General features: G+C 34.4%; 1 protein-coding gene and 1 pseudogene across 1 annotated transcript; both read left to right on the top strand.

Moving 5' to 3' along the window:
- The first annotated feature begins 711 nt into the window (after positions 1-711).
- LOC138333125 (L-threonine ammonia-lyase-like) lies at positions 712-6,787 on the top strand (annotated as a pseudogene).
- Positions 6,788-7,736: 949 nt separating this feature from the next.
- Positions 7,737-14,370, top strand: LOC138333124 (L-threonine ammonia-lyase-like). Its single transcript, XM_069281266.1, has 8 exons — positions 7,737-8,433; positions 8,797-8,930; positions 9,338-9,496; positions 10,655-10,722; positions 11,315-11,429; positions 11,669-11,794; positions 12,596-12,697; positions 14,195-14,370. The coding sequence occupies exons 1-8, from the start codon at positions 8,289-8,291 to the stop codon at positions 14,336-14,338; spliced, it is 993 nt and encodes a 330-aa protein (XP_069137367.1). The 5' UTR covers positions 7,737-8,288; the 3' UTR covers positions 14,339-14,370.
- Positions 14,371-16,346: the final 1,976 nt, after the last annotated feature.

The following is a 16,346-nucleotide window of genomic DNA, read 5'->3' as shown; positions in this document are numbered from 1 at the left end:
TGTACCCTCGGGATCACAAAATGTTGTAAAACCCTCGGCAAGCTTCGGGTTTTACAACATTTTGTGACCCTCTGGTAGAATATCCCTATCCTTCATATCCACATATGAAAGAGTCTTATAAACATATATACATGCTTGATTTTTTGTATAGACATAGCATGGACAGATGTCTACAGACGTTGATATGCTTTTCATCGACCTTGTCCGTCATTCAAGGATTTCATATTTCACTTATACATCATCCTCGATACTCCAGGAAATTGGAGGCATCTCAGTGGAAAACAGCTGAACCAATCACAGGTCTGCAAAGATGTCCTTTGAAGACTACACAGAGAGCGACGCCTAACATCAAAGCCACAAAGCAAACCACAGAGTACCGTTATACGGTGCTTTTGATATGCACCAAAGAACAAGAGATATTAAAGATCGTAAGTGATCGGAACCCCTGGAGTATCGAGGATGATTAATTTATATGTGTTGGTAATTTAAGAGGTGAGAAGATTTTATCATAGTCTATACCTTTTCAACATTTGATGACTAGCATAAACCCACTGACACGGCGATGTCACTTTTGTCCCAGGAAAGTGCCTATAGCGTCTAACAAGGTACGTAAACACAAAGGTATGTATATTTTTTTATTAATTCAGAAAATGCACTATACCTTATCGCCGGTTATACCCACGTATCAGCCTACAATGTGACAGAGCACAGTGGAGCTTAAACAATGTAGAATCCCATCATGCTGATTTATACATACTTCATTAGATTCGAATCCGCATAAATTGCATCTGGAGTGTGAATGTATGTGTACTTTACAGTGATAACACATGTGTTACACATGTGTCAGTTGTCATTACATGCATCGCTAGTTTACATCCTGAATTGTGAAGTCGACGTTGTATGCTATCTTACTCATCGTAACTACTATAGCTAGGCCGTTTCGTTTATACGGTTGGACTGGTTGAACCGTTTGTAAAATAATTTCAGGTATAATTCCTGACGGGTCTGTAGATGCTGATACGGGCATATGACTGACATGTCAAGGCTCTACAATATAAAAACCGAAAGGATGTTAATAATTCTTAAACGAACTACATGGTTCAATCGGTCAAACCGCATAAACGAAATCGGTCCTGGTAGTGTATCTAGGTTACAGAAATGGCGTCCCCTGATCCACCCGACCTACTGACAGGGATCCTACAGGCCCGGCGGAGGATAGAGCCTTACGTTAGGAAGACACCATTGGAGTACTCCCCCGGACTAAGTAACCTAGCAGAGAGATGTGATGTCTATATCAAATTGGGTAAATATACAAATGTAGGTCACAACTGTGTTATGCAATGGATCACAAATGGGGAGGTAATTCATCCTTACACCTTTTGTAGTTACTATTATGACCAATATGCTGACTCATCGGTTTCTATTAACTTAAAAAGGTGAATCATGGTAAAGAAGAAATAATAAGAAAAAAAATCTCAAATATGCATATTAATTTTAAAAAATGCGTTGGTCAAAGAACGCCACCCTGAATAATGCAATGTTCGTGCAATGAAGTTCACAAAAGGATTATTGACTCGGTGTTTCTAAACATGGAAACACTTAAGTTAATATGCTGTATATTGAACGCCATGTGACAATGTACATGTATTAGCAAATGAAAATTGTTGAAAATCAGAGCATATCTTATATAAGCAGGTATTACATATGTTCAAAACTATTTATTTTTATTTTTTCAGAGAGTGAACAGATTACAGGGTCCTTCAAAGTCAGGGGAGCCTTCAATAAGATGTTAATGATAGCAGAAAAGGACCCGGATGTTAAACAAAAAGGAGTTATAACCGCATCATCAGGGAATCATGGTCTGGGATGTGTAAGTATGACGTCATAACATATCCATATTCTAAATGTAGACACTTTGTTATTGAACAAAAATATGTACAGTACAAAATAACATTCATGGTATTTGTATAAATATAATTCTAATTGATAACGCCTTTCTTGGCTTATGCTTAAAAACAGTTTCACAATAATGTAAAAAGCATTAATCGCTGAGTGAAAACAAGTGGATGTTTCTTGCAATAGTAAAAAAAGTAATTTTAATGAGCTTTTTATTTTCTGAATCTTCCGATTCTTACATAAATTGTATTTGAGATACGGCTAATTACATTTATGTCAACTTAGATATGTACAACATTGTGATGTAGCAGAGAGCGGTTACTCTTTTGAACCACGTGGTTTGGTTTCTGTAAACCAACTTATTTTCGTGGTGTTTTAATTTCTCGTTTTTCTCCTGAACGACCCATTCAGCATTCAGAAAGATTTAATGCCAGGATGTAGGCTTGTGCTTCATTATTTCGTGGCAATTTATTTTTGGGATTTCCAATACGCGAAAAATAATCGCACGCGATATACTGTACACAAACTTTCTTTCGCGGCTACTTATTTTTTCTACTTTTTTTTTGCAAAACAAGTTCGCGAAGTTTAACATTCGCAGATTGACTGGACGTCTCTATCAGTATCGATGATATAGATATATGTTCGCGGAGATACTTACTTGGATCGCGAGAATAAATCGCACGCGAACGAAAGTTGGTTTACAGTTAGTTGGTTTATAGTTTTTCTAGGTCGCCTTCAAATATGTAGTTTGGCTTATTATATATTTTGATCTTGTATTAAAATGTATTAAAACTTTGGTATTATATCGACTCTATTGCAGTTAGCAGCTTGTAAAAGGATTGGAATACCACTCAAGGTGTACTGTCAAAAGTACGCAAACGCCAGTAAAAGAAAATCGCTAGAAGAACAAGGCGCGACTGTCGTTCTCTATGGCGAGGATTGTGTGGATGCTGAAATAGAAGGGAGGAAAGTTGCAAACGTAAAACATTTCTTGAAAGTTGATAATATCAGGAAAAACTCGAGTCATACTAGTTGCAACGCATAAAGCAATCCAAATACAGAAAACAAATACAATAAGATATGGTTTAATGAAAATTTATATTGGAAAAAGCGCTAAATGATATTTCACTGTTACGTTTACAATATATTGTATAACGCGTTAAATTCGTGGGGTTTATATTTTGCGGTTATCTATATACTGGTCATATTCGCGGAGAATAAATTTGGGGATTCACACATTCATAAAATTCTTTGAACAATTGTCGTTGGTACGTCAAATAATTTCTTACATGTAATATTTCTGTACTGTTTAGATTACGCGGACTTCAGTGAAACCGTGATTATAGCTAAGCTAAGACACCCTTAAAAATAATATGTTCCAGTGAATAATATTATATTTGCCAGGGTGGGGGATCAGTTGTAATTCATAGCCTAAAACCTTCTCTGTATTGGTATCTGAATTTATCATATACCCGTTTCGTTATACTGTAAACGTATTTATAGTAAAACTGTCATAATTTAGCGCAAACGCGAAAAACTATAAATTGCTATTAGCGCGTTTATAAATATTTGCTATTTGGTGTTCAATACCTTTAATAATATTATGCAAAGTTTATCGCTGTACATGAATTAGCGCTTCAAAGACAACGTGAAAAATGCTAAAATAAAACTATCGCTAAAATAAGTACTTTTATATTTTTTGAAATCGTCACAGATATCAAAGATAAAAAGCGTTCATAAGAGAGGTTACCGACATTTTTCTTGATATGTATTTTTGATATGTTTGTTTTATTATTTATTCAGCAATGTGGCGTGGAGTACATTTCCCCATATAACGATTACGACGTCATTGCAGGACATGGAACGATCAGGTGAAATGGGGAATATCTGTATTTGCATATTACAGAGTTATCTGTCCTTGTAGGTAGGTATTGCTTGTGACGTCATGCATGTGTTTGCAAGCATAATGTCATACTTTTAAGAGAAAATGACATGAATATTGATCAGAAGATAGTGACGTCGCAATTAATGTCTACCCACAAGGGAGGAAGTAACCCTGCAATATCCGAAGACGGAATATACATTATTGAGTAATCCCCTAGCAATGTATAGCACAAATGATATCCGAAAGTTTATGTATCAAAGTTTGACGGACTTCACAAATAATAAGATCTAGCTCCAGGATCATGGAACAGACTAAGGCTTATGTTTTAGCTCAGCCAATCAAATATGACTTTATACCCCCGCATATTTTATTCAATGAAAAATGAAAAAATGTGCCATCCGTTGATACTACATTGCTTTTGTATTTACAAAAAATGAGTACCACACAATTAGAACGTCAATAACCAAACATAATGAACAATCACATTATTGTCTTTATGCAAGCAATGTAAAATTGATATTTGTATATAGCTAGGAACTTCATTGGCACTTTCATTCTCATTTCCATGTGAAGTGTTGAGATTATAGAACAACTACCAGAAGTTGATGTCATACTAGCATCAGTCGGGGAGGTGGCTTCATTAGTGGAGTGGCGAGATATGCTAAGCAAGTGAAGCCTTCAGTCAAGGTAGCAAACGGAGTGGATAGTCATTTTCTATTGTTTTCAGCGTCTATCTTAGCGTTCTCGTACGGATAAATATATGATATTTCGTTAATATCTCTATATGACAAGGCAACATACAGAATGTATAGTACCGTTTTTTCACAATTGTAACATAAATACATGTACAGTTTAAAAGCGACATCATTTATAACACTTTTATTTGAAAAATCAGCATATTTGTATTATTATTTTTTCATCTCAAATTGTTAATTTTTTCAACAACTTTTATTTTCTGTCATTTTTTGTTCTACTGATATAGATAATCGGCTGCTCATCAGAGAAATCTAAAGTGATGCACGCAAGCATTAAAGCTAAGAAATTGATATATGAGGAATCTTTCGATACGTTGTCAGACGGAACATCGGGCGCTATAGAGGAAAACTCGGTAGTATTTATCCCGAATTTGTGGTCTTCAATGTGTAGTAAATAAACTGTCACATTTTCTTTCCATATTTGTCAAATATTACAGATAATAAAATGAGGGTAAAGGCTACTATACTTGTGCAAACTTTAAGTGGTTATTTCATTTAAGTGATTTTTGCCCTGGGTAAAACATGTTATTAATTATATATTAGACAATAGAAAATCCTAACGATATGTAGAAATAAAGCCGTTTACTTGTGCTCTATTGCTACAAGCAGTACCATCTCGTACAACATACCTCATCGGTATTAACACACTATTATGGTGATATGCTTATCGTTTGCATATGTATGTTAAACAGTATGACCGGTTCCCATTAGGACACTCTTAGCATAGGGAATGCATAATAATTCCGTGCAATTTCAAATCATTTATAAGTGGAGTTTATTGTCCGTAGGTGACGTTTGAGATTTGTCGGGATTACGTGGACGAGTGGATGTTAGTGACAGAGGAACAAATAGGAAAGGCTGTTGTCTTCATGGCACGCAATCATCACAAGGTTAGGCACAACAATAAATAATCAATTTATGTCCAATCTCGTTATGTCAACAATGACATATTCTTCGATATAAACGAGTCATTAGGGAAACCGGATACATTTAGTCATTGGTAAATATTGGTTTTCATAATTTTGTATCATTTAGTCAATGTTTGTAAATGACGTTACATAATACATGATAGTTATTAGAAACACAGTCATATCATGTACGTAAGTATTCTCTTAATACCAAATGTGCTACATTCTTGGAAAATTTCCTTTAGAATTATTATATTCGAATATTCAAAGATCAGGATGACCAATTATAATTATCATAACGAACTAAACCAGTGCAAAAAGAGAAGAGAAAAGACTACAGTAAAACAATTATATTTCGATGATGTGTCAAATAGTACTATTATTTGCATAGCGATTTCCTCCATAACATGCTGCCCTGCAGGTAGGGCGTTAGAATTGTACCTGCTGCCCCTATTGCATGATCGTAAAAGGCGACTAAATTTAGGATTTTATCTTTTCTCTTCTTCCTAACTGACCTTATCTTTCCTAATGCCTCCCTTGGCAGTGCCTCACTTTTGGCCTTGAGTTGAGCGTTCGCCCCTGTGAGGAAGACTCTGGGTTCTGTCCCCTGGCCGAGACACACCAAAACCTATAAATGTGGTAGTTACTGCTCCTGCTTAGCGCTCAGCATACAGGGAGTGGGACGACTGGTTCGCCCGTTGGCAGTATAATGTGACCGGGTGGGGTGTGTTGCTTGGTGTCTTCGGCGGCATGCTTCAGTGATATAGCACTATAAAAAGGGCAACAGTTCCACTATACAAGAAGACACAACATGAATATACCGCAGTCTCCTAAAACACGCACCTCGCACAACATACACGCAACACATCGCATACATGGGAGGCCGTCCTTACATGACCATAGCTGTTAATAGGACGTTAATTAATCAAACAAACAAACAAACAAACCATAACATGCTCAGTATATACCATGGATACAATGTAATTCACTTTTGTATCCAATTCTTTGTGTTGCAAATGCTATTTCATTCATTAAATCAGTTGGCGGCTATTGTATGAATTGTTCACACTTCTTACATTTAAAACATCCGGAACTAAATGATATATGCAAAACTTCAAAGCCTATGCAAAAGTTGTTCTTTTAAACTTTCTACAGCACGTCATTTCACTGCTAATAAAATATCACTTTTACGATTTCAGATTGTCGAGGGGGCGGCAGGCGTAGCCCTTGGAGCCTATATGTTTAATCCAGAAAAGTTTAAAGGTCAAAAGGTGGTAATCATTTCATGTGGAGCCAATATCAGTGTCGTAACGCTTCAAAACCTGCTAAATAAATATGTATAGTAAGATTTACAGCTTTAAATTGTGTTTTTGTATATATATATTATAACATTATCGTATTGTTTACGACTCATCAACAACAACAATGATAAGGAATCAGATGGAGATTTGGTTTGTCGTTGGTTAAATGGACAATTCAGTCTTAGAGTACATTGCAATGTGGATATATGTTGGATTCAAATCAGTTCTAATGCCAGGTGGAGTAGTTACCATCACTGTATGTCAGTATTGTCCACTGCAGTCACAGTGAATGAAATGTTTAAGGCCGGCCTTACACATTGTGGTCCGAAGTCTTGTATGCCGGTCCTTGGCCCGCGCCAGTGGCGAAAGGCAATTTTTTGTCCAGAACTACTATACTAATTTAATGAAAATACTATTTTATATTAGCATGACCGTCCATCCCCGAAAAATATTAACAAGCTTAATTGGAAAATGCGAACTTAAAGCTGAAATGCAAGTTGGGTCATATCTCTTTTTTCAATCTCAAATGTACGTTTTTCACTTACATTGTCAGTTTTAATTGTCAACACCAAAGGCTAGGTTACTCTTTTCTAGTATATGTTACCTCTTTAATCGTTTAAAGATTGGAATGTGTTTGGTTGTGTGAAGTTGGTTAGACATACGACATTCGACGTTCGATATTCAACATTCAAAGTTATGATATGATGCGGTTTTGATGTGCATTTTGACATGCGACATTTCAGCATGAAATGTTGTGCAGTTCGACATTCGATATTAATCATTTAGAATTTGAATAATGTGCATGTGCAGCTGGACATTCTGCATTCAACATTTAAATTTTGAATATTGAACAGCTAAACATACGACATTGATCTTTTTCAAAAACTATAACTGGCTAACGAGCCGTCTTTTGAATGGTGTGCAGCTCGACATAATGCATAAGCGTTGTGAATAATGTGCAGCATGACATTCCATATTCAACATTCAGACCTTGATATCATCTTCTAATTCCTAACGGTTTTGAATGGCGTGTAATTCGACATATGACATTCAACATTCACATTTTGACAGCAATTTTCATTACTTCAGCAAGTGCTCTATACCATCGTCGGTTAAACCCACGTATTCAGGGACGGAGCTAAATGGAGTTTAAACACTGGTTTCCCTTGGTGGTTGTATAATACTTCATTAGATCCAAATCCACGTATATTGTATCCAGTGTAACTAATTCTACATGTTTACATTACAGTGATAACACACGTGTCACACATGTCTCAGTCGTCATTATCAGTATTTTACATCCAGCTGTCATTTGCTGCCGTGAGGTCGACCTTGTATGCTATCTTACTCGTAGCTAAGGTAATTAAGTATAAAACCTGACGGGATTGCAGATTTTAATAAGGACCTACGAGGGCCTTGTCAAGGCTTGTCAGATAACAATATAAACTCATTAGGTCTTATTAATTCAAAAACAAAGGAGCTGGTTTAATCGGTCAAACCGCATAAACGAAATCGGTCCTGGTAGTGTATCTAGTTTACAGAAATGGCGTCCCCTGATCCATCCGACCTACTGACAGGGATCCTACAGGCCCGGCGGAGGATAGAGCCTTACGTTAGGAAGACACCATTGGAGTACTCCCCCGGACTAAGTAACCTAGCAGAGGAATGTGATGTCTATATCAAACTAGGTAAATATATGTCACCACTAGGTTATATCAAGAAATAAGAGTAGAAAGGTCGATAACTCATGTGATGAGTTGGACTATTAACTCCTTCAGAACCGCTTGACACATTTCATTGAATATAAAATAAATCGTGTTAATATTTCTGGTTGGCTGCAAATAAATACTAATATTAGTTTCAAACATTATTAAAAATGCAAAGCAGAAATGGACCACAGACATACATTGCCTGAATGTAGAGTATAATTTTGTCGATTTAATGCAAAACGCCAAATAAGCCAAAATCCAAATGATGACCACATCCTAAATTTGTCTAAAATTATATATAAAAATGTACATGTATATGTACATGTGTATCAACCTTTTTAGAGAGTGAACAGCTTACAGGGTCCTCCAAAGCCAGGGGAGCCTTCAATAAGATGTTAATGATAGCAGAAAAGGACCCGGATGTTAAACAAAAAGGAGTTATAACTGCTTCATCAGGAAATCATGGTCTGGGATGTGTAAGTGTGACGTCATAACATACACACATTCTGCGTATACACTTTGTATACAACAAAACATCAAATTTACAATACAGTTCTTCTTCCTGTAAAATAACATTAATTGTAATAATTGTACATATTATTTATTACATTACAGTTGACATAGATATTACAGCGTTGCAATAGAGAACAGAACGGTTACTCTTTTAAGCACAGATTTTCGGGGCGAAATAATTTCACGTTTTATGCTGAGCGACCTATTCGTTACGATTTAAGATTGGGATTAGACTGTTCAGTTTTTACTTCGCGTTTGTTTAATGATGTGATTAATATACGGAAAACATAATTGCAGGCGATATAAATGATTCAGGTCGCCTTTATATATGTGGTTTGATTTTATATTGTATTAAAACTTCGTTATACAGCTAGCTGCTTGTAAAAGAATCGGAATACCACTCAAGGTGTATTGTCAAAAGTACGTAGACGAAGGTAAAAGGAAGTCACTTGAAGGACAAGGTGCGACTGTCGTTCTCTACGGCGAGGATTGTGTGGACGCTGAAATAGAGGGGAGGAAAGTTGCAAACGTAAAAATATTTCTTGGATTGTTTTATATTCAATAAGATAATTCATAATTAAAATGCTCAACCACTGACAAATGGTATTTTTCACTATCAAAAACAGGAGCAGACGATTAAGTTACTTAAAAAATTAATTAATTTACACCATTACCACCATTGAAAAGTTCGAGCTTCTTATTTTTTTCAAGTTAAAAATATGAAAAATGAAAAGTGATTAATGCATCCCGAAAAGATTCCGTGGCACTATATCCTATATGGAATGAAGTACTGATTGCACAACATCAAAGGCGAAAGAAAATATTTCACATTATTTTTTGTGTTAATTAGGCATATACATACACGATTAAACACCAATTATTGTTCAAATGTTGAATATCATCTATGCTCTGTCGGCGATGGAGCATCTTAAGGAATAATTTTCTAATGAAAAAAAACCTCTGAAAAATATTTTCAATACTACAGTTTACAATATACTGTAGCACGATTAAAATTTGCGAGTTCAATATTTCGTGCTAATCTATACAGGGCAACGTCGTGGATTATTCTTAGAACGATTGTTTCTCTGTTCGTCAATGAATTTTCTAAATATATCGCTGGTTTTTAGAATTTGCGGATTTCAGGATAAACAGGAACACAGCAAAAATAATCTACCCGCGAAATGCACTTAAATATGTAAAATATTAAATATCATGATTATCGACAGCCAAAAGTAATGATTTAGCTAAAACCTAGACAATTATTACAAATTAATGTGTTTGAATGAATTATGCTATACTTTTAGTACTCACCCCATACGTGAAGTAAATACATAATATGTTTTTAATAATTACACTGTTTCATGCATCCGTTTCGTACATTGTAATACTGCACATGAATTTATTTTAACTCAACAGCAAATGCTAAAAAACTGAATTATCATTATTAGTTCGGTTATACCGCTATTTGATGGTTGTAGGAAATACTTAATTTTGAAGTTTAGCACTGAAACACGGAAAAATAATGTTCCAAAGACAGCGCGAAAAGCAATAAAATTACCGTAAAACAAGAGCATTTACAGTAATTTAATCGTCATTGATAGTAGTGATAAAAAGCTTTCCTAACATAAGGTTACCGACATATTGTCTGACATGTATTTATGATCTGTTTGTTGTATTATTTAATCAGCAATCTGGCGTGGAGTTCATTTCCCCATATAACGATTACGATATCATTGCAGGACAGGGAACCACAAGGTAAGATGTGGGCGTATTATTCCAGGGGTTACTATCACTGTCGTGATATTCACCTCTGGAGTATGTCATAATATTATTGAAGGCGTTTGAGGAGATAAAAAACATCTGACCAATCAAATGCCTTTAGATATCAAGAATGATATATAACCAGCATATTACCTTTTATTATGACTTATAAGTGTTGAGCAAACAACTAGCAATATATAGGGATCATAGCATACACGTTCCATGTAAATAATATCCGATTTGATTTGTAAAAGATTTGTTAAACTTCCAAAAAGTTAGGAAGTCAATAGTTTAAGTTATGATATTATTATTCATGCATCTACACACTTACAAGCAACAACTTAACAACGATATTGAATGAATAAGGCCACCTTCACAGAAGGTGACAGAATACATTTGTATTTATGTTTTCAACAAAAATACTATTCCAATATAGTATGACAAAACTTCAAACATTTTTGTTTCAGGAGGTAATAAACCAGAAAGTAATTGTGGTGTTTACTAAATAAAAACCGTCAAAAAGACGTTAAAAATGTATTACCCTTATGTCATAAGTAACTCACTGTTTTCTCATTTCGATGTAAAGTGTTGAGATTATGGAACAACTACCAGAAGTTGACACTATATTAGTAGCAGTCGGAGGAGGTGGCTTGATTGGTGGAATAGCAAGATATGCGAAACAAATGAAACCTTCAATCAAGGTAGAAAACGAAAATAAGAGTCAGTTTCTATAATTTCTGGCGTGTATGTTGACGTTTTCTCACTAATGAATATAGAACAATTCGTTACTGTGTATGTTTGTTTCAAAGTTGCAAAAATAAAACATAGGTCATAACATTTTTGTTTGAAAATCAAAGCATTTTTATTAATTCATCTAAAATTCTCAAAACATTTAAAAGACAGTGTGTATTCAATTCGCATTTTTATTCTTCTGATCTAGATTATCGGCTGCTCACCAGAGAAATCTAAAGTGATGCACGCCAGCATTATAGCCAAGAAATTGATATACGAAGAATCCTTCGATACGTTGTCAGACGGAACATCAGGCGCTATAGAGGAAAACTCGGTAATGTCGGACAGGAGTTTGTATCACTTAAGGTGTACTTAATAACATATATTAGATATGCTCCGATTTTTCGCCACTCTCATTGGCTGATACACTGTCACGTGGAGGGCGATATTTAGCATATCGACTCGATGCTTCCATTTTTAGAAAGAATAATGACTCAATAATTCCATATTTAGAAATAAAGAGTCAACATTCCCTATTGTGACGTCACACCCGAGTCGATATTCCTATTGTGACATCAACCCCAAGTCGGTATTGCGATTATGACGTCATAATACCCCGACGTCGAATTATTCGGGAAGATGTAGTCGAGCCATTCTCCATGCATTTCTATATTATACCTACTTAGCACAAAGGAAACATTTAAAATGATAATATCTAATATAAAAATTAAGGACCATAGTTTCGGTCCATATGGTGTTATAATACCCTCGTATAATTTCAAATAATGACCGCGGGCTACTACTTGGGCAATATAACACCATATTGACCTCAACAAAGGTCTATAATTGATATGTATCAATTTGCTATTTACTTTTTTCGAATATTGCAAATAATAAGATGAGGAGAATGACGACTATAATTGTGCAACATGTTAGAGATTTTCAACTCTTTGAAACCTTTACATAATACATACATTCGATACAAGATATCACAACAAAAGTCTGGAGAGTTCTTAAGTTTGGTGAACGATAATTGTGATAGCTATGTTATGGAAATAGATAAATTACATTGTACCACAAAAGAATACATAAGCATTTATAGGTGGAGTTTTATATTGTCTTTTATTGTTCGTAGGTGACGTTTGAGATTTGTCGGGATTACGTGGACGAGTGGATGTTAGTGACAGAGGAACAAATAGGAAAGGCTGTTGTCTTCATGGCGCAGAACCACCACAAGGTAGGGTACAACACAAAATCACAATGTATGTTGAACCTTGATATGTCAAAGTTGACAGGTTCTTAGATATCAACAAATAATTGTACGTTGACACATTAAGCTTTCAAATGGTTTATCTTTTTATTTTGTGTCATCAATAGATTTTAATTGAACTTGATGTTTTAATGAGTATGCAAGATACATGATATTTATTGGACACACATGTTTATCGTGTAAGTAAGTAGTCACCTCCTGATCGCAAAAGTTTCTTTAAAAATGAGCAAGGTACATGTATAACGGTAAGCAGATATAACGAAAAAGGACAGTACAACAGTAAAATGAGAAATAGCTATATTAAAACACGGTTATGAACATAACTACGGTATAAACACTAATTCGTTGTAAGTGTGTTTGTTTACCTGGAATTAAAAAAGTACTAATATTTTATCACTCATATATTGTCATATTACTAAATGTTAGCCTAGTCTAGTTCTTGTAACTTTAACATATCACAAACCATCCATCAGTTACGTTTCAACGACGTATCAAATAAACATATTATTTGTATAAAACATTCCTTCAAAACATGCACATTATATATAATATGGACTAAACTTCATTATATATCTCTTTTTAACATCCTTTTCCCGAAATATCCTTCTATTGCGGTTTTATTTTCATACAGTTATAGTGTGGTCATATTTTGCCGTCTTGCCGTAGTAGACAGCATTTCAAAAATACCGTAGTAAGCCGTAGTATAGAGAACAACCAACTAAATAATTTTACATAGAAACACCGTATTAAAATTTTGTAATGAATTATTCAAACAAAGGAATATTAGTTACATGTAGCTATTGTGTTCTGTAATTAAAGTCTAAGTTCTCATATAACACTATATAGAGAAAAAAGTTTGGGTCCTTCAGCTCAAACTCCAACTAGGGTAGCCATGCTGAAATCACGCGCATTTTGCACTAAAAAATCCTGAAATTCTAATGCTTTTACCTTTTCATTATCAAAATTGATGTTTTGAACCTAAATCTCAAATTAGATTTCCAAATTTATATCATGGTTATCTAGGAATAATTACCTGTCAGAAAACATTTTTACTTTTGAAATTCATAATTAGCCAGCCAATCAACGGCCGGAGTAAAATTCTATCCTGGGCTCAATCTTGGATATACGGGGGACATTTCGAAGGTCTTTTTTTTCATTTAGTTGGTTGTTCCCTATTAGTTACGGCACACTATGTACGGTTAATAAATAACCACACGGTCTATTACGTCATACCGTACGGTTTCAACTACGGCAAACCCACAAGTGTAACACCTTATAAATCGGCTGGAGGTTATTTTTTAAAGGTTCATTCATTATTTTACGTTTGAAGTTGAAAAAGTATATATGTATGTGTAACTTATCAGATATTGTTTTTAAGATGCACATCTTCAAAGAGTGATCAGAAAATGTAATTTTAAATCATTACGTTTCAATGATGATAAAATATCACTATTACTGTTTCAGATTGTTGAGGGGGCGGCAGGCGTAGCCCTTGGAGCCTATATGTTTAATCCAGAAAAGTTCAAAGGTCAGAAGGTGGTGATCGTTTCATGTGGGGCCAATATTAGTGTTGTCACTCTTCAAGACCTTCTAAATAAATATGTATAATGATGTTTCATGTACAGATTAACAGCTTTAAACTGTGTTTTCGTATGTATATTACTGAAAACCAGCTTTCCTTCGCGGTTACTTAATTTCGTGATTTCCATTCTAAACGAAATTCGCGAAAATTAACATTCGCGGATTTAAATCTTGAATTAACATTTCAACCAATATAGGTCATGTAGATATCGATTCTTGGAGATAAATTTTCGCGAATTTTCTTGGGTTGCGAAATTCGCGAATTTAAATCATACTTGTAAGGGAGTTTGTTGACAGGATTGGATAATCCCTGAGGTTATCGTATTGTTTACGATTTATCAACAACAGCAATAATAGTAAATCAAATGGAATCTGCCTTTGTCGATACTGGTTCCAATATTGAAAGTTTTGAGGGAAGTTAAGACAGCTAATTTGTATCCGAAACAAACATTAATCATCTATGACGTTATTGTTGCTACGGCATCATTACAAAACGTTCAAGATATATTTCATCTAACCTTTCTTTGTTTCTGTGTACTTGAAGATGGCCAAGAGGCCGAAAACTTGTGGAAGGAATATTTATACTTTTTAATGTATATATATATTCTTCCTCCGGAGAACGGAAGCAAACATTAAAATTTTATCAATGACAAATAAAACGTTAAAACACACGGAGTTACGGTCTAAAATTAAGTGAGAACTCCAAACAAATACAAGATGACCTGTGTAAATCAATGTTAACTGTTCCGCTGTTTCTTCGTCTGACGTGTGATATTCAACTACAGTGCGGTAATGAGAACGATGACGAAGTATGAAAATGTACATTTGATTTAGCTATTCTAAATTCTCCAGGGAATGATAATAATACATGTGTAGTATTAGGCCTAAAGATAAGCTAATGTGGATTGTCAAATTCTTTTTTTATAGTTACAATTTGGATTCAGTAACGTCTTGTTACATAATAGTAATTAAGGTTCAACAAAAATATAACATTTCAAACTACAAATCTTATAATCTTTAAACAAACTAATTTAATTACACCTACTCTAGGCACTCGTAAACAGCAAACAAATAAAGCTACAAGCAGATAATATTTCATTATAAAATAATACAATCGAGGAAAAGCGTTTACTTATAGATATGAGATATTAACATGACAAACTTTCCCCGACAAAAATATTTGCGAACAAGCTTATTTGGCAAAATCAAACTTAAAGCTGACCATTCAAATTACATTATTCTTCATATTATTGTTTATTGCATGCTTTCGCACTGTCAGCTTTAATAGCCTACGCCGAAGGCTTGACTACTTTATTCTAAAAAAGAGTTATCCTCCTTGAATCGTTAAAAGACGGGATATTTGTGTTCCTTTAATAAATTGGCAATATGTTCCATCGTTCAATGAATTTGTGCTTAGATTAATTCACGTACCACTGAAGACATGAGATACCAGATTTCCAAAATAAAAATCACTTTTGGAAAATTTGAACAAAGAAATGTATTATTTCCCGACAAGGTTTTCAATTCTATATACGAATAGGATAGGGTATGGGTCAAAGGGAGTATATAAACAATTGTATTCCAGATAACACTGGGTCCTTACAAATGTATATATGCGAATAACAACAATAGTAACTAAAGGACAAAGAAGTATTTTTAGTTGTGTGACGAAATATATATTGTAAAATTTCGATGATAATTTTAGAATATGTTCTATATTGACAGTAATGATATTTAAAAAATTAAGTACTAGGAATTGTATTTGAAAAAAATACACTTGTTGTACATGCAGCAAAGGAACACCATATCTTCATTTTTGAATATCTATAATTCACTTTATTAAATTGATAAATTAATACAATTAAAAAAAAACCGCACGAAGATTGCACTACCTAAACCTGACTACAACGTGATTTAGCCATAAACAAGCTGAAAGTATGAGGCGCCACGTGATACATCCATTAGAACTTTTATGCTATTATTACGATGTGACGTAATTAATAAAGTCATTAATAAAGCTTTCTGCGCAGATTAA

Source organism: Argopecten irradians, chromosome 10, assembly GCF_041381155.1.
Source record: "Argopecten irradians isolate NY chromosome 10, Ai_NY, whole genome shotgun sequence".
Lineage (NCBI taxonomy): Eukaryota > Metazoa > Mollusca > Bivalvia > Pectinida > Pectinidae > Argopecten > Argopecten irradians.
Note: the sequence above shows the minus strand (reverse complement) of the source record. Positions and strands in the feature narration are given on the sequence as shown.

What these genes read in the sequence shown, in the direction of transcription:
- LOC138333124 (XM_069281266.1), top strand. Translation starts at nt 8,289, where the DNA reads ATGGCGTCCCCTGATCCATCCGACCTACTGACAGGGATCCTACAGGCC. An exon ending in GAAATCATGGTCTGGGATGT is followed by an intron (nt 8,931 to 9,337) that starts GTAAGTGTGACG and finishes TTCGTTATACAG; the next exon opens with CTAGCTGCTTGTAAAAGAAT. An exon ending in TGGCGCAGAACCACCACAAG is followed by an intron (nt 12,698 to 14,194) that starts GTAGGGTACAAC and finishes TTACTGTTTCAG; the next exon opens with ATTGTTGAGGGGGCGGCAGG.